Genomic DNA, 24,169 nt, shown 5'->3' with positions numbered 1-24,169 from the left:
AAACATACAGTACTGAAGTTCTAGAGATACTTCGAACCGTTCATTCTTTTGTTGAGGGCATGTAGATTTATTATCTTGTGTTATATATGCTGTTGTTAGAAGTATTCCCTTTCTGGTCCTCAGCTCTATAAAATATTGAGGCAGATCTTAGACAATCATAAAATCACTGCAGCAAAATATTTTTTTTCTTCTCAATTTAAATTTTTAAAGGCATCATCCGCAAATTATGTTATAAGCTTGTAGATTGAATGGTCGTAAATGATTAACTCGTCTTTCGTATTTTTCTCGCTGTTCAGATTATGATTTTGAGATGCACATCTGTTTCAGTAAAAAAATTGGTATCATCAGTGTTGTTGCTACTAGTTGGTCAGCAATTCGTTGACTGATTGTTTTACCTAGATGGTATCAACAGCCCATGTTGGTGTCTTGCTTCGAAATAATAGAAAAGCTGGACGAGCCTAGAGTTTCTTTCTGTTTCTTAAGCTCTCAAAAATATTCTTTTTTTCAAAAATTATATTGTATATCAAAATCTAAAATAACGGTATCATTATTTATAAAAAAATATTAAGTACACATTATAAATGTCCACAAAATAACAACAAACATTAGCGTTCAATATAAAAGAATATTTCTTGTAATTTGAGTAGTTTTGTTTCATGACTCGTTGACGTAATCAAACCGTTTCTTTTTATTCATATGCGACGGGATTGCGTCCCTTAGTAAATGTACTAGTACTTTCTAAATGATGTCAAACGGAATATTTGTTCTATAAAATTACTTAATATACATATCTTATCTGTTCCATGCCTTGCGATTAAAGAATAAAAGTATGAGATAAATATCCGGCATTTCGATTAATTAATTATAGTTTATTGCTGTGAAAAGGGTTGATTGCATACTACTGTGACGTCTGCATGTTATTGATTTAGTTTAATTCCTATATTTTATTACCAGATACATTTAAATAAGTGCAAATTTTAGAAAGGTCTTACATAAAACTTCATTTACATATTTCATAATTAATAAAACGTATAAGGAATGATAAGGCCTATATATATTTTACCAAATATTATTTATATGTTTTTTTCAGTTTAAAGTTTACTTGCACTTCACGGCTAAAAGAAATTGACAAAAATAAATCAGTTGAGAGATTCAATCAGAAGATTTTTTGATTTATAAATTCCAATTATAAATTTATTGTGTCTAATATCTGTTTTATGTTTTTGTATCGTTGTTTTGCTATCCATTTGCTTACTATATTGATTTCATAAAAGCAGATGGCTCTCTTGAATATATTCAATCAGTACTTTTACATATAAATTTTCAAAAGGGTTGAAGCTAGTTTTCGTTCATTTTCACCAGAAGCCACTGTATGAAATCTACATTATATGAATAAAGCAAGTCAGCTTGTCAGTAAGCAAAAATGCACAGTTACTAAAGAAATGCCGGTTAAAAAAGTACTTCATCATACAAAATGTGTGTAAATATAATAAAATCTAAGATCTTTATAATCATTAAGATTACAGTTTCCGTGAACTTTTGTTCTAATGCCTATAGAAGCATACTAAGTGTAATGGAACATTTAATAAATTTTGTCTTATCAGTTTTGCACTATTGTATTCTAAAACAATATGACGAAGCGTTTATTGATTGATTTATTTAATCATCTTCTAAATATTTAAAAAAATGATAAACCTTATAAAATATGCGTAAGCAATGAAGTTCAAAGATAAATAAAACGAACAGTAAATTGCTTTGAAAATCAATTTAAAAAATGTTGATATTTGACAATAACTAGATAAGAAATACTTTAATAGTATTGTGGTTTTATATGAATCAATTATTTTTTAAACTTTTGAAAATCAATCTCGGTCAAGGTTAATGTGTTTTTTTTTTTTTTAGTAATGCATCTTGAGATTGTGATAATGTCCAACCATTAACGCGACTACGGGATTTTTAACTACATTGACGAAGGCCTTTAAGTAATTTATATTATTTACAATTTACACAATCAGTGCGTTAAAAAAATAAACATTTGATATACATATATATATATTTAAATGAAATGCGTGGTATGAATGATAAATAAATAACTATCCACCGGTGACCAACTAAATATATAGGTCACAATACAGCCTTTCTCTATGTATTAAACCTATTTCAAAGGATAAGGTATAAAAGGCCCTGTGTTTCAACAGCTGTTATTCATTTGTGATGTCGTTTTTTTTTATAGCTTTCTGAACTGTGTGGGTTTTCCTCATTCGTGATCGCAGTGACACACTATTGCTAACTTCTACGGCATTCGGTCACCGTTGGAAAGTTCTAATGACAATCAAATCAATAGTGGGATGTGATATCACATTATTGAAAGAATCACGTTTAAATCATATTATTAAAATCGAACATTTTGATAGAAGATAAACCTAATTATTATGTCTCGCTTGTGACGAAATCACGGAAGCAAGAGTTAACATGTTTAACCCCCTGATATTCGATAAATGCCTGTCCCAAGTTCAGTGGTTGTCGTGGGTTAATTTTTTTCTTGTAATTGTTTTTTTTTAATTAGGCTGTTGGCCTTTGTTTAAATTGTTTCACATATTTCAAATTGGTGTTCTTTTGTGTCCGAATATTAGGTAGTAGTTTTCCTCAATGTCCACGTCCACACGGTTATCTATAATTGTTTACATCCACTTCATTTCAAATTTGGTGGATACATTGGCAATCATAACACATATACCCATTTTCATATAAGCATACTGTGTAGATAGTAAAAAAGTTAACAAATGTAAACAAAATTTTTCATTCAAATTTAAATATAGGCGAACATGACTTTGTCCTTAGTTTTAATCAGTTAATTGCATTTATAGCATCCGCCAGGGGACCTGTATCTTTTGAACTAGTCATCTTTGTTGTTTACTACCGTTGTAATGATGTTTTGATAAGAATATTGATCTGTTAATTTTATCGTACAATTATAAAAACGTTAAGCATAAGTGGAAACAATTTTTTTAACAAATATTTTAAGAGGAATATAGAAACTTTGAAAATAGACTGCGGAAAGTTCACGCTTTTGAAGACACCACAAGATATTGCTAGGGTCAAAGTTGTTAAAAGATACCAATGGTTATATTTTAACGTTGAGTCGTTTGTGTTTTCTCTTATTTTTGAGATATTGAGATAAGACGTGGCACGGTACTTGTCTATCCCAAATTCATGTATTTGGTTTTCATGTTATATTTGTTATTCTCGTGGTGTTTTGTCTGATGATTGGTCAGTTTCTGTGTGTGTTGCGTTTCGGTGTTGTGTCGTTGTTCTCCTCTTATATTTAATGCGCTTCGCTCGGTTTTGGTTTGTTACCCCGATTTTGTTTTTTGTCCATGGATATATGAGTTTTGAACAGCGGTATACTACTGTTGCCTTTATTTATACGATGTTATGGAAATCCTTCCTTAACAAATACAGAATCCTGTATTGCAACAGCATAACCAGAAATAGAACAAGCATTATGCTGACCGTCTGCTCCACCCGTACTACAATGTAGGACAGTTCATTCATAAATTCTCGAAATTACGGAATTCATAGTGTATATATTTTTTTAGATATTTTGCTTTTACGTCAAAAGTTTGAAAGGCATAAGCATGACATGTGTTTTCTTCTTCATTATTTTTAATTGAATATATAAGGAAAGAGCATAATAATAGGTTGGATAATTGGAGAACTGTTATGTTATTCGGTGTCCTGGCATAGCATAGTTCACTAACTGTAATAAAGGGGACAGAAACTAATTACTTCGTCCTGGACTATGCGTAGTCGTCGAAACAAGCTCGTCATACAACTGTACATTGCAGAACACTCACACTTGAACATCCTTATATCTCGAAGACTTAAGTTATAAATGACTAATTTGACGACGTAACCATATCATCTGCAAATAATTTTTTTGGGGATAATTATCACATAAAAACTATGAAATGAAATCAAGACAATGTCCATATTTCACATATATGAGATGCTTTCAAATGCGTCTACCAAATGAAAAATCCCGAGCAGCGAAATATTAGTTATGAAGTCAAAAATAACATTTAATAACAGTTACTGCACATTTGATCAAGTTTAGAATCCACTTTAATTAAACATATTGATAACCAATGCAGTAGTGTGATCTATCATAACTTCTTGTGTGTCTTTGACTTTGTAGTTGTGTTGTAGGATTTCCTTTGATTCAATTGAGTGACTTTTATTGGATCTTTTTTGGCAAATGCACTTTACGAAACTTAAAGAAAAATATCAAAGGTCAGTATAATAAGTTGTTTCAAGTACTATAGACATGATATTTCTAAAGCCGTTATGAATACATTTGTTTTGCCGTCTTCATATGAGTATTAGTAAATGTGGTAAATTTAACCTTCTTTATTATCATCAGTGATGATCGAATGATAAACAGCAACATGAGCCTTCAAAAGAAATACAACTGGTTCAAGCCGTAACAAATAAGACTATCTGAACCGCTTAACGTCCGTAAAAGTTTTGTTTATCTTTGTTGGTACTTTCTTTTTAAACAAGTGTGAGAGCGGTTAGTGTTGTCCGTGATGTTGTCAAAAATGATTTGTCATTACTGTTTCAGTTATAGTTTTTGTGTATTGCATATACTAATCCATTGTTACAATATAAATCATTTTGTAACTTACCATACAGATAATATCGTTGTAGTCTACTTCTGGTTTATTGTAAAAGTATTCAAAACCATAATCATAATCACTCAACAGATACACTGAAAATATCAAAAATGTCATTTTTTTACACATTTTTTTTTCGCGAATATTATTCGTTGAAAAGTGCAAATGTAAAGAGAATTTTAATTCAACTTTCAAAAACAATTAATGATTCTTAACGATTTCTAACTACTTATTTTTTAATGATCAGTTTAACAGATATAATGAAAACAAGAAGGTGTGTGTATTACATAATTCATTGTAATATATTCAATGATGTCTGCTGTGGTTAAGTATATTAGATATGCACCATTAATCATGATCTATGCTTGATATAGCTGTAAATCTTTCTGCATTGAAGATCTAAGAGGATGTCATGTACGACCGTTAACTGATATTGATTTTAAGGTATCTTTTAATTGTTTTACAGTATTTTTGTTTTAAAAATAAAACATACATAATTTAACTTCGCAACATTTTCATATTACTGTCCCAGTCCTTGAACAACGTCAGTGGTTCTCTGTTGTAATATGTTGGTATTTTATACATGTATTTTGGTGTTGTGATGAAGGCAGTTGTTTTTTTGTTAAATTATAATCATAGCTTCTGAGGACTGGAACACTAACTCTAACTTGGTCTCGTCTCCATTTTTATGCAATGATTTAAATTTTCCCGTAAAAATCAGACGATACAAAAGGGTCATTCCAAACTAAAAATATGACGTGAAATATGAAAATACCTACTGCATTTGTCAACATCAACCTCTTCAACACATCTATTCACTTGCCGGATTCGTCTAGAAGTAGATGAACATATACATAACAGGAACAAAGACAATTTTAAAATGCTCATCCTGATAAATTCCTTTGTAAACTAAATATTTTGTAATTTAGTAATTGTTTCCTATTTTATATGTATAACAATGCGGATATGCTTCACTAAAAATTCAATTCGAATTTTATTTAATAGATAAATTTTCTGAAAACGTCATCAATACATCCTAATTGTTGAAAAATTGTACCTATAACATGATGTTTTTCATCGATGTGGGAAATGATTAAAAGTGCAAACATCAAAAATAACCTGCAAGTTTTATCGAATCAATCTGATGACAAAGTAATAAAGTTAAATAGTTCTATTAAATGTATACGAACTTATATGATGGTCTTGTGGTAGCTCGTTTGCTTTGGGTGCAGGATGTTCTGGATTGGAACACCGACCATGTCAAACCAAAGACTAAGAATTGGAATTTGGTTTCCCCCCGGTAATCCTTAATCTTTCAGGAGTGGGAGCTAAGACTGGTCGGCTTTGATTCGGAAAAATAGGTCCGAGTAATGTAAAATGTCTTACTATTTAACTTGTAAAAAAATGAAAACGCAACGTTTAAGAATTTAAATGCGTCCGAAACGCTTTTCTGGATTTACCTTCATCAGGAACGGTCAAAGCCAATCATTTGAAAATCATAGGATTTATAAGTACCGAAACCGCTGAAGTACTATATGACAAAAAATACCTAAATTTGATAGTCAAATTCATTTTAAGTCAACTTTGCCTGATAGAGTTGAAACCTATGTTTCTTTATAATTTCAAAATTTATAAACGTCAATCTGTAAACTAGCATGCTCAAAATATCCGACTTAGAGTGTCAGTTAAGTACAAAGCAGGATTAACATTTATATTGTTTTATCATGTTCTCGTCCAGAATATATTGTTATGAATTTACAGTTTAAGAATGTTATTTTACTTCTACATTTATATATTTTCCGATACATCTATGAATTTTCCCATTTGATCATTTGATCAATGAAAACGGCATCAGAAATATCCCTTTATCCTTGGTTGTCATAAGATGCTTTATCTGTACAGTTGTTGCCTTGTGCTCTCTTCGAGGTACGCGTTCGAAGTCTCCCTTGTAGCTATTCACCAGTCTTGAAACTGCGTCAGTGTTTGTCTATTGTCATATGTTGGTATTTTTAGTTTGGTTTAGTCACTAATACACATGTTAAATGACACAAAAAGCAGAAAATATATTTAGACAAGTGGTCCATTTTATTCGAAAAAAAGATTGTAAAATTGAGAAAAAGTGACTTTACAAATAATTTGTAACATAAATAAAGAAGTGGTTCCGTCATTTTTTGAATATCCTTTGAACATTTTTTTCTATATTTTAATTATTCGATTGTTTATTCTATAACTCGTGAGATCTTTATGAAGAAAACATTTGAACTTTCGTGGTAAAAAAATCTGAAAAGGGAAAAAATTAAAATGTTTTCCCCTAAATACTTCAATGAAAATAACCGAAAGGCTTTAAGGTGTCAGTACATATGGGGTTGTATAGTTAGTATTAATATTCTATTGAATTGCTTTTTTTTGGTTACATTTCTTGGAACTATTAATCATTTCCCATGTAAATTTATTTCAATGTACAAGATTGGATAGGGGTACATCTTTCAACGGTATCCATTACATGAACAGATTCCTACATCTATTTCCAAGTAATTTTTCGGGGAAACAACCATGTTTTTTGTCAATCGTTCCATACTAAAAGTCAGCTTTAGCAAAGTCCAAGAAATTGAAATTGGCAAGTTGCTGCCTCTGCACATTAATTTTGATTAAGCATAACAATATCATATAAATTGAAGCTGTCTTCACAATAAAACAAAAAACACTCCTCAAAGTGACGTCCAAGATTCACACGTGACACTAGATATCCGTGGGAATGCTTTTTATAGACTTTTAATTAAAGGATAGGTATCACTCAAATCATTGTACAACCAATTTCAAATGATCATTATTGCATAAAGAAGTTATTTGAAGATCGTACGCTCTAAATTTATATATATGTGTACTTATCTTTGATTGAAAGTTTACGTCAGACGAAACAATGTTCGACAATAATCATGAATATTAAAATAAAATATAAAATAATTCAAAAGAATATAATTGTATCTGAAATCCTAGACCAATTATCAAATAGTAAGTGTTGTATACACTGTTAATTGGAAAACTGTGGGCATAGATTTTTTTCATAAGAACTTTTGGATACACCATCTAAATACACATAGTAAACAAAACTTATATAATTGCATGAACAATTAATTCAGATTGGTTTGATGAAAACAAAAAATGATTTTACGTGTGTACTAAAAGCGGACGTTACAATTTTGTTTTTGCTCTTGTACACATTGTCAGTTAAGACTTATAGCTCATTTTAAAGTAAAACGATTTTTTTCTATCCAGTGTTGTCAGCCATATCTTGCATGTTTAACTTTATTCTTATAACCATATAAATTATTATCAACTGGGTATATATATATTCATAAATGTGTGGTTGAGTGTCAACTGTTTTGATACTTAGTTTTCAATTTTGTTGAAAGTTCATACAAATGTGTTGAAAATAACTCAGTATATCCCAGGAAAAGATTACCATAGTCGTAATTTGCACAACTTTGGGGAATTTTGGGTCATCAATGCTCTTCAACTGTTCTTATTTGGCTTTATAACTTTTTTTATCTGAGCGTCGTAGATGAAACGCGCGTCTGGCGTAATAAATTATAATCCTGGTACCTTCGATAACTATCAGTATATCAAAACTAATTATTACGTATTATTTAGATTATCATTATGTTGGACTATAAATTATTATTTCACATTTCACTTTGTCGTTAATTTAAATGCCAAATTGACCTGTATTATGTATCAAAGGAACCAGGCTTATAATTTAATACGCCAGACTACATAAGACCCATCAGTATATGGTGTACAAAACAAAAAAATAGCATGTATAGATCAGAATTAGAATAACTTAAAAAATTATGTTCTGATTTTATAAAGGTTCGAATACTACACATTTCATTCATACTTTAAAATAATAACAATTCACAAAATATTTGCTGTATTTTATCTTGATTAACTACGTAAATGTTCATGCACGACGTCTATAATTGTTCTAGAAAGTTTCAATATGATGCCGGTAAACGCGAAATATATCAAATTTAAAAAGCAAATAGTATTAAGAGATCAAACTTTACGTTTGTCATGTATGTTGATGTCAAAGAAGGGATCAGAAGTCTTATTTGGCACCGAAATTGACAAAATAAATAATCTTCTAATTAAATACAATTACTAAAACACTTTAGGAGAATTTCACAGGCTTTTATTTTTTTTCTCTGAGACAATTCGTCAGTTGTTTCAGTATGATGCATTCTGTTATTTGCTTTTGTGAGTTATTGCTTTTACTGTTTAGTCTATTTTTGGCAATATCCATTTGACATGGCCCGTTACTTATACACCCGTCATTGCGTTATTGTGCTTTTGTAAATTTGTGTATTCGTGACTTTCGTTCTTGTTGATGTGCTTTCTCAATATGCCTTTTTTGTCCATCTGTGTTGACATGCCATCTGAAGCGTAAAAAAAGTATGTAAATACGTCAAGTGTTTATGTTTGACATCCAGATTATACATATGACGTCACATTTTTAGATGCTAAAGACGGTGCAACAGTTTCGCGGAATTTTATTGTATGGCATTTTTTAGCCAAAATATTCAGTACATGGATTTTATTTTAACATGTAGCATTAAAATGGAGATAAATGTAATGTATTCTAATCTACGTTTTACGAAGGTCAAGCTTGAAATACAATACAGTTATCTCCTAATTTTCTATATTAGAAAATGCCTGCACCGAATATGACTGTTGTTATACAATCGTTTGATGTGTTTGAGCTTAAGGTTAAAAAAAAAATGACACTGTTTGATTTTTATTCTTTTATTTGAAAAAGATGAAATAATAAAAAGACGCTTGCATATATTGAAACATGGACATATGTGTCTCTCCGGTAGCAAGAGGGTTAAACAGTATTTATTAGAATTAGTTAAAAAAATAAGTTTTGAATCTAATGACTAAGAGTTCTTATTCAATTAAAAGCCATTTTAGATCAACTTTTGTTTTTGGTTGATAAAATCTTACAAAATAACTTTTTCTTCAAATGAAAAAGGTACTCGCTCATATTAGTCCTCGATTTCAAGGAATTATGTCATTACACAATGAACAAGTTATAGCTGTACTATAAGCAATTTTGATGTAGTTAATCCTTAGTTATCGAATTTCCTCTTTGTCAATTTGTGCAGAGACCAATTTCATTGGTCTAAAATCTAAGTGTTTTATATAAATTTTGATCATATTTTCCCACCTATAACAATGGTAATGAATATAGGATGTGCGCTTGAATGAATCAATTAAAGGATAACAATGAAAGTTTTTTTTCTTCTAACCCACTTTACAATTATTTCTCTTACGCAAAAGTTAGTCTTGGAATTTAGAAAAAAATACCCGAATTAGAAAGGGGTGCCATATATAAACGTAGAAAATCATGACTACCCACATCACTGTGCGACAAGCCATTGCTGAGACAATTCGATCAATTATTCATTCTAGCAGATATAAATTGTTTGTTTTTATTATGAAACACAATGTATAATCGGAAATGAAGACAATATTATTACTAATTACCATCATTGGCCATGCTTTATGTTCGTTTAATTGTACAGGTAGGCTCTTTGAAATGTTTTTATTTATTTACCAATGTCACGATATCAGCAAAAACGCCATACTTTAGTTTTACACTAATTAAAACACATTTGTATTTACATGCGTTTATTTGTTTGTTTACTTTGTACTTATATGTTCTTTTGTTCCTGCGATTTAAAAATATCCATAAATGAAATTTGATTCTTGCCAATAGAATATCCGTAAATTAAATGTGATCCCTATAAAAGTTTACTTTTAATGACCACCGAATAGTAAAATTATTTCTGCACACGTAGTTTTATTACATTAATTCTTTAAACAATTTAAATCATTCTGATTTAAATCAGCTGGTTAACAGAGCTTAACATACAACTGAATACACTTTGTCAGAACTTATTGAGACTGTCCTGCAATTTTAAAGGTTAATTGAAAGTTCAACGTTAAATTAGAACTAAAATGAAAAAGACTTATTTATTTTATAATCAAAACGTCAAGACATAAAGCTTAACGCAATTACAGTTTTTAATAGTTTGTTACGTATTGTATAGTTCTAGCTTATCGATTATGTTGTGATGAAATACAATGACTCAAAGGTGACATTCAAAAATATATTTAAAAAAATTAAAATGGTACAGTTTTATTTTGATACCTTACTCGTAACATTAAGACCTCAAAATTGCAAACATAAATAATATCTAAATATTTCTTGTTTTTTTCCTTCAGAATTTGCACATCGGTTTCGAACAGACAGCTTCCCAGTACTGATGCAAGATTTTATTGGAACCCATAATAGAGGAATGTTAGCCATTAAATGTGCAGTAAGTTTAATATGCATTATTGAATAGCACTTACATTAATGAATTACATTGGGGTGTATTGTCATACAAATTATTAACATTATCGATTTAAAATCGTAACGTCTGCTCTCAGCTTTTGATGACATTTACAACTTTAAATATGTTTATTTAATTGTAAAAATATTTGCATTTGATTACTTAATTGACCTTTGTTAAATGCATGCTCGTAAATGTTATAAAAAGGCGCTTGCAAACGTGTTTCATTGTGACCCTCTGACATATAAGTCATCCAAAGACACACATTTGTGGCCCTTTATATTGAGATACTTAACAGGGCTTGGATCTGCATTAAAATTATAAACATGTGATATTGAAAAAAAGGCAAACTGTTCAAGATCACCATTTTAGACATCTATACGTAACAAATTTCATGAAGCCAATCAAATTATGATATTATAGGTGTAATACCACCATTGATTTTCCCCTATTAGTCTTTGTTAAATTTGCACTTTTCAAAAAAATATGCAGAATTTATCTTTGTTTCAAATAAAGAATTACTTGGCATGACTAAAGTTTTATCCTGTCCAGTTCTATGGAAAAAAAATCACATAACATTTAATTGCATATAAGAAATAACCATCATTGGAAGTTAACCAATCAAACTTCTCCCCGTATTCTATCTGTGTACAAGGTTTAGTCACCATGTAACCTCAAGATTACAAAATTTTCTATAGAAATCACAAATAAAAAATAATGGTGTTTTGAAATACCCAAGACATATGTTTATGACACAGAAATAGTTTTACTGCAATAAAATGTAGGATTAATTACCTACAACGGTCAAATTCAAGGGAATATTTTTTTAGACCTACTTTCTTATGCAACCGGATGTGACGTACCATGATTTGGTGGTATTACACCTAAATAACACCATGTGAGACCCCCAGTTCTTGTCAATTAACACCTCAAGGTAAAACAAAGAAAAAATGCCGAACCGCGAAAGACTGTAAAGGTTAACTTTGTCCACACTAAGTTGCAACTTTACTTTTATCGCATATGTAAGACTTAAAAACAGAAAATTTTAAACGATGAATGTATTTTTTTGCGAATTTAAACAAATACTTTTATTAATGATTCCTGTATTATCTACAGTAAGATGCCTCTTAACTATCTTTCCTTGTGTATTGTATCATGCCCATTCCTATCGCAAACCCCCCGTTAAATTATCCCTTTTAAAATTGTTATACGATGATGACTGATGTACCCGTATTTTGACTATTTTATTTATTGTGTTTGTTTAGTTAACGCATCAATGTTGATATAATGGAATATAATGAGACTGTCATCAAAGTGAGAGGGTTAGCGCTATAAAAACAGGTTTAATCCAAAATTTTCTACATTTGAAAATGCCTATACTTAGTCAGGAGTATGACAGTTTTTGTCCATTCGTTTTTGATGCGTATTGTAATATGATTTTGCCATGTGATTATGGACTTTCCGAATTGATCCAAGTTCAGTATTTTTGTGATTTTACTTTTTACGGTACGTTTTATAGTTATATAAATGTATTGTAATTTATTTCTCAATGACCATAAATTAACGTAGATAAACATAGTATCATTATTTTGTTTTCAGATGAGAACTCTTCGAGATGATATGTACACACAAAACTTTGCAGTATATCGGAGAACATATTTTAATTGAAAGTCTTGTAATGACAATATAGTTAACCTGTTTTAGAAGTCAGTTTTTATGACACGTTTTAGTAGAAACTTTTTAGTGTGTAAGTTTACTTATTATACCACTTCTACAAATACAGTTGCAATTCTTGCAGCAACGTTGGCATGTGAAGTATTTCTCAACTTCATTTAGAACGGGTTTTGTTTTTTACGGTTTATTTTGCCACTTAAAGTGTTGTGAGACAAGAAATATATATCAATTATGTTACAGTACAAATAAGAATTAAGTAGGATCTAAAATCCTCCTAGAACAATTTGAAATTCCACGTCGGAATTCTTATTTATACTTATTAAAATCCAGTACAACTACGAAATTAAATGTGTAGTGTTATAAATATTGATTTTGTTATCATTAAGTTAAAACATACTAGAAATTACATATTATATACTTTCTATGTGGGTCGGTGGAAAAAAAAGCCTTTACGACAAAAGAGATGATTTCAGCTTTCCAATTGTAAACTTTCCATTTCTAAGTAACAACATTCCAGCAGCATATCTCCCATTCGATATACGATATACGCATGCTTTTATTGTCTACAATGATTTTCTTGCTAGAGGGTTGCTAGAGGGTTGCTGCTTACAAGGAAGTTGAAATTATAGTTGAAATTATCCCTACGGACACCATAACAAGTTGGTTGAAAGTTATGGAATAACCGTTTCACAGATGATATCGGTTTGTTCCTGACGTCGTTACTACAATTCCCTATGAATGTGACCTACCGAATTAGCTTATTTATCGGATTTGTTATAACATGAGCAACACAACGGGTGCCACATGTGGTGCAGGATTTGCGTACCCTTCTGGAGCACCTGAGATCACCCCCAGTTTTTGGTGGGTTTTGTGTTGCTTATTCTTAAATTTCTTATGTTTTGTCATATGTACTATTGTTTTTCTGTTTGTCTGTTTCATTTTTAACCATGGCGTTGTCTGTTTGTCTGTTTCATTTTTAACCATGATGTTGTCAGTTTGTTTTTATTAATGAGTTTGACTGTCCCTCTGGTATATTTCGCCCCTCTTCTACAATCTGTCGATACTTATATTTTGCATTACACAAGGTTATGATTTTCTCCGACTGTTAATGACGTTTATATGTTCCAGACCGTATGAGAATTTGGACCGCACGCGTACGGTCTGAACCGAATGCGTACATTTTCAAAATACGCATACGGTCGGACCGTACGCGTGCGGTCTGACTAAAATTAAGAAGTAGGTCACGTTTATCAGATACATATGTATATAACAGATCAACATAACTTATTTTTCAAATTAATGTAAAAAGTTCAATTGTAATTGAAATAAAAAAATGAACATTATAACTATTTAAAAAAATCACGTTTATTAATTAATCTGTTAATCTCCTGTATTTAGCATGTCAGTAATTCATAAACTGAAGCCAAGTATGCTAATTAAAATTGAAGTTATCGGAAGACAACTTAGAGTGGGAGGACAATCGTTTTAGAATATTTTGGAACTTTACAAAAACAATGAAAAGGAACGTGCATGTACAAATTATGTTACTGTAAAAAAAAAATATGACGTTCTCTGTGGAAGTCAGTGTCACCTTGAGTACCAAAATAGGAATCACGGATATAAAAAAAAAACCACATATTACATTTCAATTGTTCGCTTGATCATTTTATCCATTTACTAGTACATGCAATAGTTTGTATAACTAAAAATAATGATTTTGATGAATATTTGTTTAAATTTAACACAAAACATCATCATGACCGTACGCGTATACTCATACAGTCCGACCTTACGCGTATGGTCGGACCGTACGAGTATACATATACTGTCCGGACCATACGCGTACGGTCCAAATATTCATTTTATCTGGAACATATACATTAAATCTTTTGGATGTTGGATATGTCCCGATTGAAACTTTTGTCTTAAATTTGCTTATTAACCTGACGATATCGAGATTCGGGAATTTAGTCAAATCTTAACAGTAAGATAAGATAGTAAAAAACCGACATGGATAAAAAAAAAATATGTCATATTGTTCAAGCTTTAAGCAAATCTTGATTTAGGTATGTTGATGCACACATACTTTATAGTGTCTTAACCTGTTAGAGACAAATAATATTTAACTATTTTATCATATGAACGTGTTAATACGTCAATTGTTATTCAAACAGTTAGTACATTTTTCTGAGTAGAATTAAAAATCATTCAAACGCACATGCTTTACTGTGGGTAAGTATTCGTTAGCAGTCAACAACATTTAACATCTAGCAGCAATAATCTTGCTACTTGATAAATCATTAATTGATTAAGTATGGCCTATAAGTATCTCAGAAATCAAATGAAACAGACATATTGTTTTAATTTAAATGCATTGCTTAATTTCCAAAAGACATATATATTCATGTTGTGTATTTTGATATTTTGAAATACTAAGACTGTTCTACATCAGGTTTAGATTACCTTAGCTATATTTGGCAAAACTTTTATGACCTTTTGAACCTCAATGCTCTTCAACTTTGTTCTTTATTCTGACTTTTAATATTGATTGATTCGAGCGCCACTGATTGCTTCGCATCACGGTGCAGAGCAATAAGTTTCAGTCGGAAAATACACGCTATCTTGAAAAAATTACTTATCACGTACTAGTATATATTCTGATTGGTAGCATTATAATGAGGCTGAGATACAGCAAAAGCGTTTGGCTTAAATGAGATAAAGAACTACAGTCGTTTCTCGTCCAGGATAAGCCATCAAATGCCGGGAAATTAACTATGTATATTTCAGTTCCGATCAACTGTCATTGATTCATGTCCGTTTTATTATGTATACATTTCACAGATAATTCAATATTAAAATATCAATTATTAATACGTGCTGAATTGAGTTGATACTCGTAGATTGTCTTTGCTAAACAATGTTCCTATACATTGTTTACAAAAATGCATTATCTGTGTTTCATAAATTCAGAAAATATAGGCACACCTCCTGAAAGGTAAACCTCAAGATTCCTGTTTTAATCTATAATTGTCTATAAAAGTACATTCGTTTATATCAATATATAAAAATACCATATTTCCGATACTACTTCCGAACAACCACATGCACACATATAACCTTGAATTAGTTTAGAGCGAAGCAGTCCATTGCTTTTTAGAAAGCGAAAACTTGTGAGTCTTTTGTAGACGAAACGCATGTCTGGCGTAAATATAAAAGATCAATTCTGGTATCTATGATGAGCCTATTCACGCCGAACACAAACACACAATATATATAAACGCAATAGCAGAACACTCTTTACCCCCGTGACTCCAGAAATTTCTAATTTATATATACTGTCTTCCCATAATGATAAAATATTGGAAAAATAAACCAGATGTATCGTATATTAACAACAAAGAGGGGATAGATAGCACACAATTGGTAGAAATTAATTAAAGTTGAACCAATTTTCAACAAAAGGGAACGTTACTAAGTTAGTCAAACCTAGTAGCTGCCAGTAGCTGTCAGTAGTACTTAAAGATCTGCACTTATCATCTTTTGTGTTGTTCAGGTTAATATGTGTACAAAAGACAGTGTTGCAAGAAGATGTAACTATAAAAAGAGTTGGTGAAACCCTAATTAGCTTTATCTCACTATACTTCATGAGATACATCTATATTGTCCGAATAAAGATCTGATGTTTAAAAAAAATACGGAGGCATGCCGAAAATCAATTTAAAGGAAGATGACTTCTGAAGTGGATGATGAAATCCTCCGCAGTCTTATCTAGCAATACTTTATGATTAGGCATATCGATGGTTAAACTTTTGTCATGATAGAAACGGGGAAGGTTATGTCAAAAAATTATTTGAAGAAAAACAATGCAACATTTGAAAAACAATAAGATCAACAACTGGTCTTAGAATAAGTGTGTTTAAGTAACAATATCAGTTATGAAATTTACTATTATAGCTAAATCAAATTTAAGGTAGATGAGGTGTCTAAATTATAATCCATAGAATTTTTTAATAATTTGCAAAAATGTAGTATACATTATGCTTTATAATAAAAAGTAATAAAAAGAATGGGTCACCGGGCTTATTTTCATGCTTCACGGTGTTCAAAATTGACAAATTTTGTATAGATAATACATGGAAAACCCAATTTTCTGCAATAAATCGTAAACTACACAATAGAATTTTGAGATAACATATGATAAGAAAGCTTTAATAGTATGCTTTCAGTTAAGAAAAAGAAAAAAATGGGGTCACCGGACTCGTTTTCTTGCAACATAATAAAATAGAGAATTCCTAACACATTCTATAATTGTAAAAATACTTTAATCTGAATGATCTGCCCTTGTATTTGAAGTGCCTCCCCTTATGTGGCAAAGTTGGAACAAAAAATGATCAAATAAAAGTTTTCTGTTTTTTTGTTGTAAAATACAACCTTCAATATAGTAAAACATGTCATTTCCTATATAGAAGTGTAAGTTCTTACACATGAATTACCTACTACTCTAAACATTTGCACATTCTATTAAAGATCTAGACCTTGTTTTCTGGTATTTCCAAATCAAAGATGGAGGAAGACATCCCATCTACCTTAAAGGTAGAGAACATTAAAAGCAAAGATTCTGAAAAGTTGTGTCACATACGAATGATTCAGTCTAAGCCTTTTGATAGCTTAACTCAGTGTTTATTATATTTCAACATTATATAATCAGTTTATTGATACTATTTCAAAAATGAACATGATAATAATATTTCATGCCAACACATGGACTAACATTTTGCATCAGTGGTTCTAAAAATCCACTGCAGTTATATTAAAGGCTTTAAATTCATTACGCCATACTCACTTTTCGTATGTATTCGACTCAGCAGTGGATTACCGAATACAAAGTAAACAAGTTAATCTATTGCATAAAGGGGAAGGGTGTAGAAATACCACTGTGATGAAAAATTAGACAGTTTATAAATAGTAAATTTAGAAAATATCGATAATTTGTCATAACAAAAAAAAAGTGCTGACTACTTGACACTTGATACACTCGGTGACTAAAGAAAGATAAGTCTGGGGGAGTTTTTCTATATTTTCTTTAATATGAACAGTATTATATTTAATACTATTTCGAGTTTTTATACAGTTTAAGCATGGCCAACGATATAGGCGTTTACTTTTATGAAAAAGAAAGTGTAACAAACTAATCGAACTCAAAGGTACAATAAAAAGTGGAAATCCAGTAACACTGACATTATCGATCTTTGGACTTTATCGACCAACGAAACGAATTCATACGGTATAAAGGACATTTTTACCACATGGTAGATTGTGGTTTGTCATTATGTCGTCTTATCTTTTAATTACCAATCATGACTTATTCCCGATTGTAACTGTTTTGCTGAATGTGAATTCGCATTACTATAAGACGTGATACGGTACTTGTCTATCCCAAATTCATGTATTTAGTTTAAATGTTTAATTTTATATTTGTAATTCTCATCGGATTTTGTCAAATGTGTTGACGTTTCCTTTTTTTAATTATATTTAGGTGTTACTGATAGAAAAATTAATCATCGCCTTTATTAATTATATTTAATTTTATACGATAATTTACGTTTGAAGCTGGATTCATAACAAACTGGACATATACATATTATAGTTAATTGCTATTAATAAGGATTGCAATATGCATTGTGTTTAAATGTAATATCAGTATTTAGTTCTAATATAATCTAAAATCAATCCTAATTCTATCTTACATTTGAATTTTAGTTTTTCATATGTGACGTCATGCTGTTTCTAAATTTCATAAATTCAAATATGGCGTAATATTTGTGCCTTTTCGCCATCATTTGTGACGTCATTTTAAAATTTACGATTTACTGCGTTTAGGCCTGAACTGAATCGGGTGTGTCTTATGTGCTGGTCTTAGCATTATGTATTCGGGTTTAGTTTTCAGTAATTAGTTAATACTTCAGTTTCATTATGTATATCTCTTTCATATTCATTTGATAAAATTTACTGTTAACAATAGCATTAATTGTTCTAAATAATAAGGATGTTCTTATCCCAAGCATAAAAACTACGCCGTAAATGGCACAACCTTTTTCAACTTTTGATCTTCAGTGCTGTACAACTTTGTCTTTTTTTTTTCACTTTCGATCTTTTATATCTGGGCGTCACTGGTGAGTCTTGTGTTGACGAGGCGCGTTTTTGACGTATTGAATTTAAACCTGATTCTTTTGTTATCTATTAATCATGTGTTTCTTTTTTTTAATATGTTCTCCTATTTATTTGTATTGTAGTCCTGTAATAATATGTTGTCTTTTTAATATTATATTTAACTTTGCCATTAAAGTGCGAGGTTTGGCATGCCACAAACCAGGTTCAACCCACCATTTTTATTCCCCTTTAAAAATGTCCTGTACCAAGTCAGGAATATGGCCCTTGTTATATTAATGTTCGTTTCTGTGTGGGTTGCATTTTAATGTTGTGTCGTTTGATTTCTCTTATTTTTGAGATATTAAGATAAGACGTGGCACGGTACTTGTTGATCCCAAATTCATGTATTTGGTTTAGATGATATGTTTGTCTCGTGAGATTTTGTCTGATGCTTGGTCCGTTTCTGTGTGTTGCGTTTTGAAGTTGTGTCGTTGTTCTCCTCTTATATTTAATGCATTTCGCTCGGTTTTAGTTTGTTACCCCGATTTTGTTTTTTGTCCATGGATTTACGAGTTTTGAACAGCGGTATACTACTGTTGCCCTTATATATATCATTCTTAAAATTATACGCGATATTACGTTTAGACCCTATAAAGAAAGAAACGATCCATGTCAATTGATCGATCAATAATTTGTATACTCTTACATTGATATTTTATGTTAACGTATTCGATTGATTTTCTAGTTGTTATGTTGTGTGGTACCACCACTGCTCCATGATAGTGACAGTGTTAAACTATTCATTATTCATGTCTCTCCAAAAGTTACTCGGGCTTGAATTTTCCCAATCATCTTTCTACAGAAAAGAAACCAAAAAAAGAAATTAAAGTATAAATTTAAAATATACCACACGAACAAAAACATTTTTGTAATAAATAAAGTACGCATATTTGAGTTAGATATCAGTTGATTTAGGACAAGCCATCCACGAAATGCGAGCTCCCCACATTTTTGTTTCTCCCCAGGTACTGATTTGTAGATTAAATCCAGATTTAGAGAGATTGCTAACATATGTCCCCAGTCGAGCATTTGAGTCCTTCGAACTGTTATACATATATAATCCGTACACTAAGGCTGGAACAGCAGTAAATGGTGGATTGAAAGTAATGTAGGTTGAGGCTGGAAATTTGATCTCTGATGCATACTCGCCAAAGACTCCAGACAAACCTGCGTTAAAAATAAGATATCATAAAACATTTGATACACAACTCGTATCTCGTCGGGTTTTTTTATCGGAATATTGGACATTTGCTATTCTTCCCATCATTTAGTAACCAGAAATGATTTATGTGATTTTATATTATTTTTTTTTCTGTCTTGCATTGGTATTGTCTATTTTTTTTTAGTAATTCAAGGATAATAATAAATTCATAATGACATTCGAGGTACACATTTTATTGTGCCAGTTAACATATTTGTTTTACAATACAACTTTTAGTCAGGTTCAATCACTGAGATAACTCGTTTCAATCTGATCAATGAGCATCGGGGCAGATGTAACTCATTTATAGAAACCCTTTTGTTTTGAACTGTTCATATCTCAAAATAATAGGATAATCCCTTACCAAGAACATGATTTAACTTTATTCTTCATAATTAAGGACACCAAATCCTACAATTTCATTGGTCGAGAGCACTTTACTATATTCTAAAAATTCATATTTTTAAGAACCATAAGAAACATGTAGCCAATTTGCGGATGACATCAGAATTATACCTCTGTGTGATTTGTTTTAATTTTTGAGCGATGAATTAATACTGGCTTCCAATTTTATTGTGTAATTGCCCGCCTTGATCCTTGACATTTATCTCAAATGTTGAATTATATATTGGATAAAATTGAGAATGGAAATGTGGAATGAGTAAAAGAGGGTCCGTTAAAGAGACACAACCCGACAATAGGAAAGACAACCGCAGAACGTCACCAAAAGGTCTTTAATGTAGATAGAAATTCCGGCACCCAGAGACAAGCTTCAAAAACATTATTTTCGTTTTTTCAAAAATACTTACATCCTTGTGTGGTTCTTGGTGCTGAAAATAATAATTTTGAAAATGTGAATATTAGCAGAAAAAACACATCCTCGTTCTGCATATCAAACGGTACATTTCAATAATTTTAATAAATGCTTTAGACTTTTCTTCGTACGAATTCAAATCGATAAGAGAGAAGAAGAGATATATGTTTGAAAAATTTAGGATTTTGTAATCGATTGATATGAAACACAAAACAGGGTCGTCAAAACTGACTTGATATACGGTATATACTTATTGTTTTGATTGGCGTCTAAATGTAAACTTGTCCAAAAACAAGCCTGGATTTTTTTGTGAATTAATAATGAGGCTGTGGAATGTGTTACCCAATATACATATTTACTTTTAGTGGTCTTGTACTTCTATTTAAAAAATCCTTAAAGGCAAAATTTAAATTACAAAAACCCATGTCAGCTTGTAATCAAAGTATTGATACTGCAATGCATTTATATGATCACACATTAAAGCATATTTCATTATATTATGTTTAATACCACCAAATCATTGTACGTCACATCCGGTTGTATACGAAAGTAGATCTAAAAAATATTCCCTTGAATTTGACAGTTGTAGAAAATTAACCCTGTATTTCAATGCACTTAAAGTTTTCTTAGTCATAAACATGTATGTTGGGTTTCTGAAAGCATGATTCATTTTGGTCTTATGAAATATTTTGGAAAGTTAAGGTTACATAGTTACCAAAGCAGGTAACCAGTAAATTACAGTGTAAAAATTTGGTTGTTTACTTCCTGTGATGGTTATTTTCCTATAAGCAATGAAATGTAGTGTGAATTTTCACTGCAGCACTGGAAAGGATTACACTTTATTCATGAAAAGTATTTCGTTAGTTGGAACAAAGGTAAATACTGTACATTTTTTTAAATGGCAATTTAACAAAGACTAATAGGGGAAAATCAATGGTGGTATTACACCTATATTGAAGTGAAAGTGTCGGTGTATTTCAGACTATACAAGACAAAAAGGGATTATTATATTCTATTTGAATTGATACATAAATGATGATTATTTGGAGAAATCACATTACTGATATCAAAAGTATATTCTTGGTGTAAATAAAAACGCTATGACTTTGGTCACTCATTTAAAGTGCATACATACATGTATAAAAATACTAACAACTTTTTAAGGTATTCTCGAGAGGAATAGAGTGTTACCCTTGCATAAATAAAAATTAGCCTGAAAGCACTCTCAGCCCTTTCATGATGTTTTACAGAAAGCTTTATACAAAATTTATAATACCAAGAGTGCAAATACATGTAATATAACAGTCCATTTTTCCATAGAAAAAAAGACCAAAATTATTGCTTTTCTTTTTCTTTTTCTACCGGCTATTTATTTTTCTTGAGTATTATCCTTTCACAAAATGTTGCGTTGTTATTTCCCCTTATACAATTAATTTATGTGTTATGCATTGAACTAATAAACCATAAGTGATCGAAACCTAATGTCTTTGGATTTAAGGTCCCGCGTCCAAGAAAGAAAAAAAGATCAAAGGTAAACTTCATATTCTAAATTCAGATTTTTGCTTATTTTCACTTCTTTTTCAATAAGTATATATCGAAATCATATTTTTATAGCCTGAAATCTGATTTGTAGGTCATAGGTACATATGCCGTTCTAGATTATGACCCTTTTTTTGACTACATGTGAAGATAAAACCATGTGACTTTTTGCATTATGTTGCATTATATGACCTTGAAAAATCAGAAAGTTTTTTTTTATACAATGTAAAAGTATAAAGAGCAGTTTCAATTAAGCAATCAAATATTAGCTGACATTTAATGTTAAACTCCAAAGTAACAAATTATCGACCTTAATTCAAACAAAAGTGTATAGAAGCCATATATTTTTGGAAACGGTAGTATTTACCCTTATATAATAATATTTGACACTTGAAATGATATGTTCATCTGGATTTTAATTTTCATGAAAAGACCTTCAATTGATCTTTGAACAATTGATTTTAGAAATATTTTGCTTTTTGTTGTGATTCAATTTTTTCATTTAAATTGTAGGTATTTAGTTAAAGACCTTGAAAATGAGGTCAGGATCATATGTAACTTTCTGTGTGACCTTTACTTTAACTTCGTTTGTTTACATGATAAAGCTTTTGGATTTTCGCTTTAGGTTGGCAACCATATGATTGTAAAAAAGACACCCAGCAATGACATACTTTTAACGTGTATTTCCGTAAAAAGACATCAAATTGTATCTGAAAATTGGGTTTTCACTCCTGTCATTAGCCTGTCAGTCTTAAAAGATGCACGATTTTTTTTTGTAATGTAGCAAAATCTCTCTATCAATGTTTTTGTAACTCGTCATCCTTCTATACTAAATTGGCAAAAAGACATATTGAACCTAAAACTAAATATTACAATTAGCCGTAATATATGTTGTGAAGACGGATTCCCCTTAAGTATTTTAAAAGTATGATTAAAATTATATTAGTATCATGGTATAGCTTTTGTCTACTCTTGAATGCTAATAATGGTTTTACCCTTTTTAATCTCATTTACATCTTCTCGAATAAGGCCTAGTTCTTCCCCGCGTGCATTGTTCTTTTCTATAATTTCTTTACCAAGTTCATCTCTCGTTGAATCTAATTCTACTTGCACTTGTTTAAGTTCCTTTCTGGTAGATTCCAATTCTTGTTTGAGTTCCTTTCTGGTCGATTCCAATTCTTGTTTAAGTTTCTTTATTGTCGATTCAAATTCTACTTTCACTTCCGTAATTGCTTCAAAGGTCGATTTTAATTCTTCTTTTACTCTCATTTTTTCATTTCCGTGTTGAAGTAACTCTTCTTTGATTTGGATTATTCTTCGATCTACAGTGTTTACATAAAATGCACCAAGCAAAACAGAGACAGATAGTAGCAAAACAACTAGATAATTCGGCATTATTGTCATGTTATGTGTCAAATTTTTAGTATAATTCACCGGTTACTGACATGAACTAATTTTGTACGCACAAAGAAGTTTAAAGTCCATGAGGGCCTGGTAGGCTGGGTCTTTAATTCTGTATTCTTTGATCATTTGTTAGCAATTTTTTCTCTTTTCTTAATTTTTTCCATTCGTTCATGAAGAGATAATTTGAGCGTATGGAAAAGGGGGGGGTGGGGGGTTAATTTATAACAAAATTAAAAGCAAGCAACTTTCAATC

The 24,169-nt window shown here is 30.7% G+C and overlaps 1 protein-coding gene across 1 annotated transcript; it reads right to left on the bottom strand.

Moving 5' to 3' along the window:
• Window positions 1-19,683: 19,683 nt before the first annotated feature.
• Window positions 19,684-23,925, bottom strand: LOC134686458 (uncharacterized protein PF3D7_1120000-like). Its single transcript, XM_063546126.1, has 3 exons — window positions 23,508-23,925; window positions 20,969-20,989; window positions 19,684-20,125 (listed from the first exon to the last, which is right to left on the bottom strand). Exons 1-3 carry the CDS (start codon window positions 23,914-23,916, stop codon window positions 19,854-19,856), a joined length of 702 nt encoding a protein of 233 aa, XP_063402196.1. The 5' UTR covers window positions 23,917-23,925; the 3' UTR covers window positions 19,684-19,853.
• Between the last annotated feature and the right edge of the window lie 244 nt (window positions 23,926-24,169).

Source organism: Mytilus trossulus, chromosome 10 (genome assembly GCF_036588685.1).
Source record: "Mytilus trossulus isolate FHL-02 chromosome 10, PNRI_Mtr1.1.1.hap1, whole genome shotgun sequence".
Classification (NCBI taxonomy): domain Eukaryota; kingdom Metazoa; phylum Mollusca; class Bivalvia; order Mytilida; family Mytilidae; genus Mytilus; species Mytilus trossulus.
This window is presented reverse-complemented; position numbering and strand designations above follow the sequence as displayed.

Coding starts and splice junctions, on each gene's coding strand:
- LOC134686458 (XM_063546126.1), bottom strand. CDS start 23,916: ATGACAATAATGCCGAATTATCTAGTTGTTTTGCTACTATCTGTCTCT. Junction 20,990..23,507: donor TGTAAATGAGATTAAAAAGG/GTAAAACCATTA, acceptor TATTATTTTCAG/CACCAAGAACCACACAAGGA. Junction 20,126..20,968: donor ACCAAGAACCACACAAGGAT/GTAAGTATTTTT, acceptor TTTTTAACGCAG/GTTTGTCTGGAGTCTTTGGC.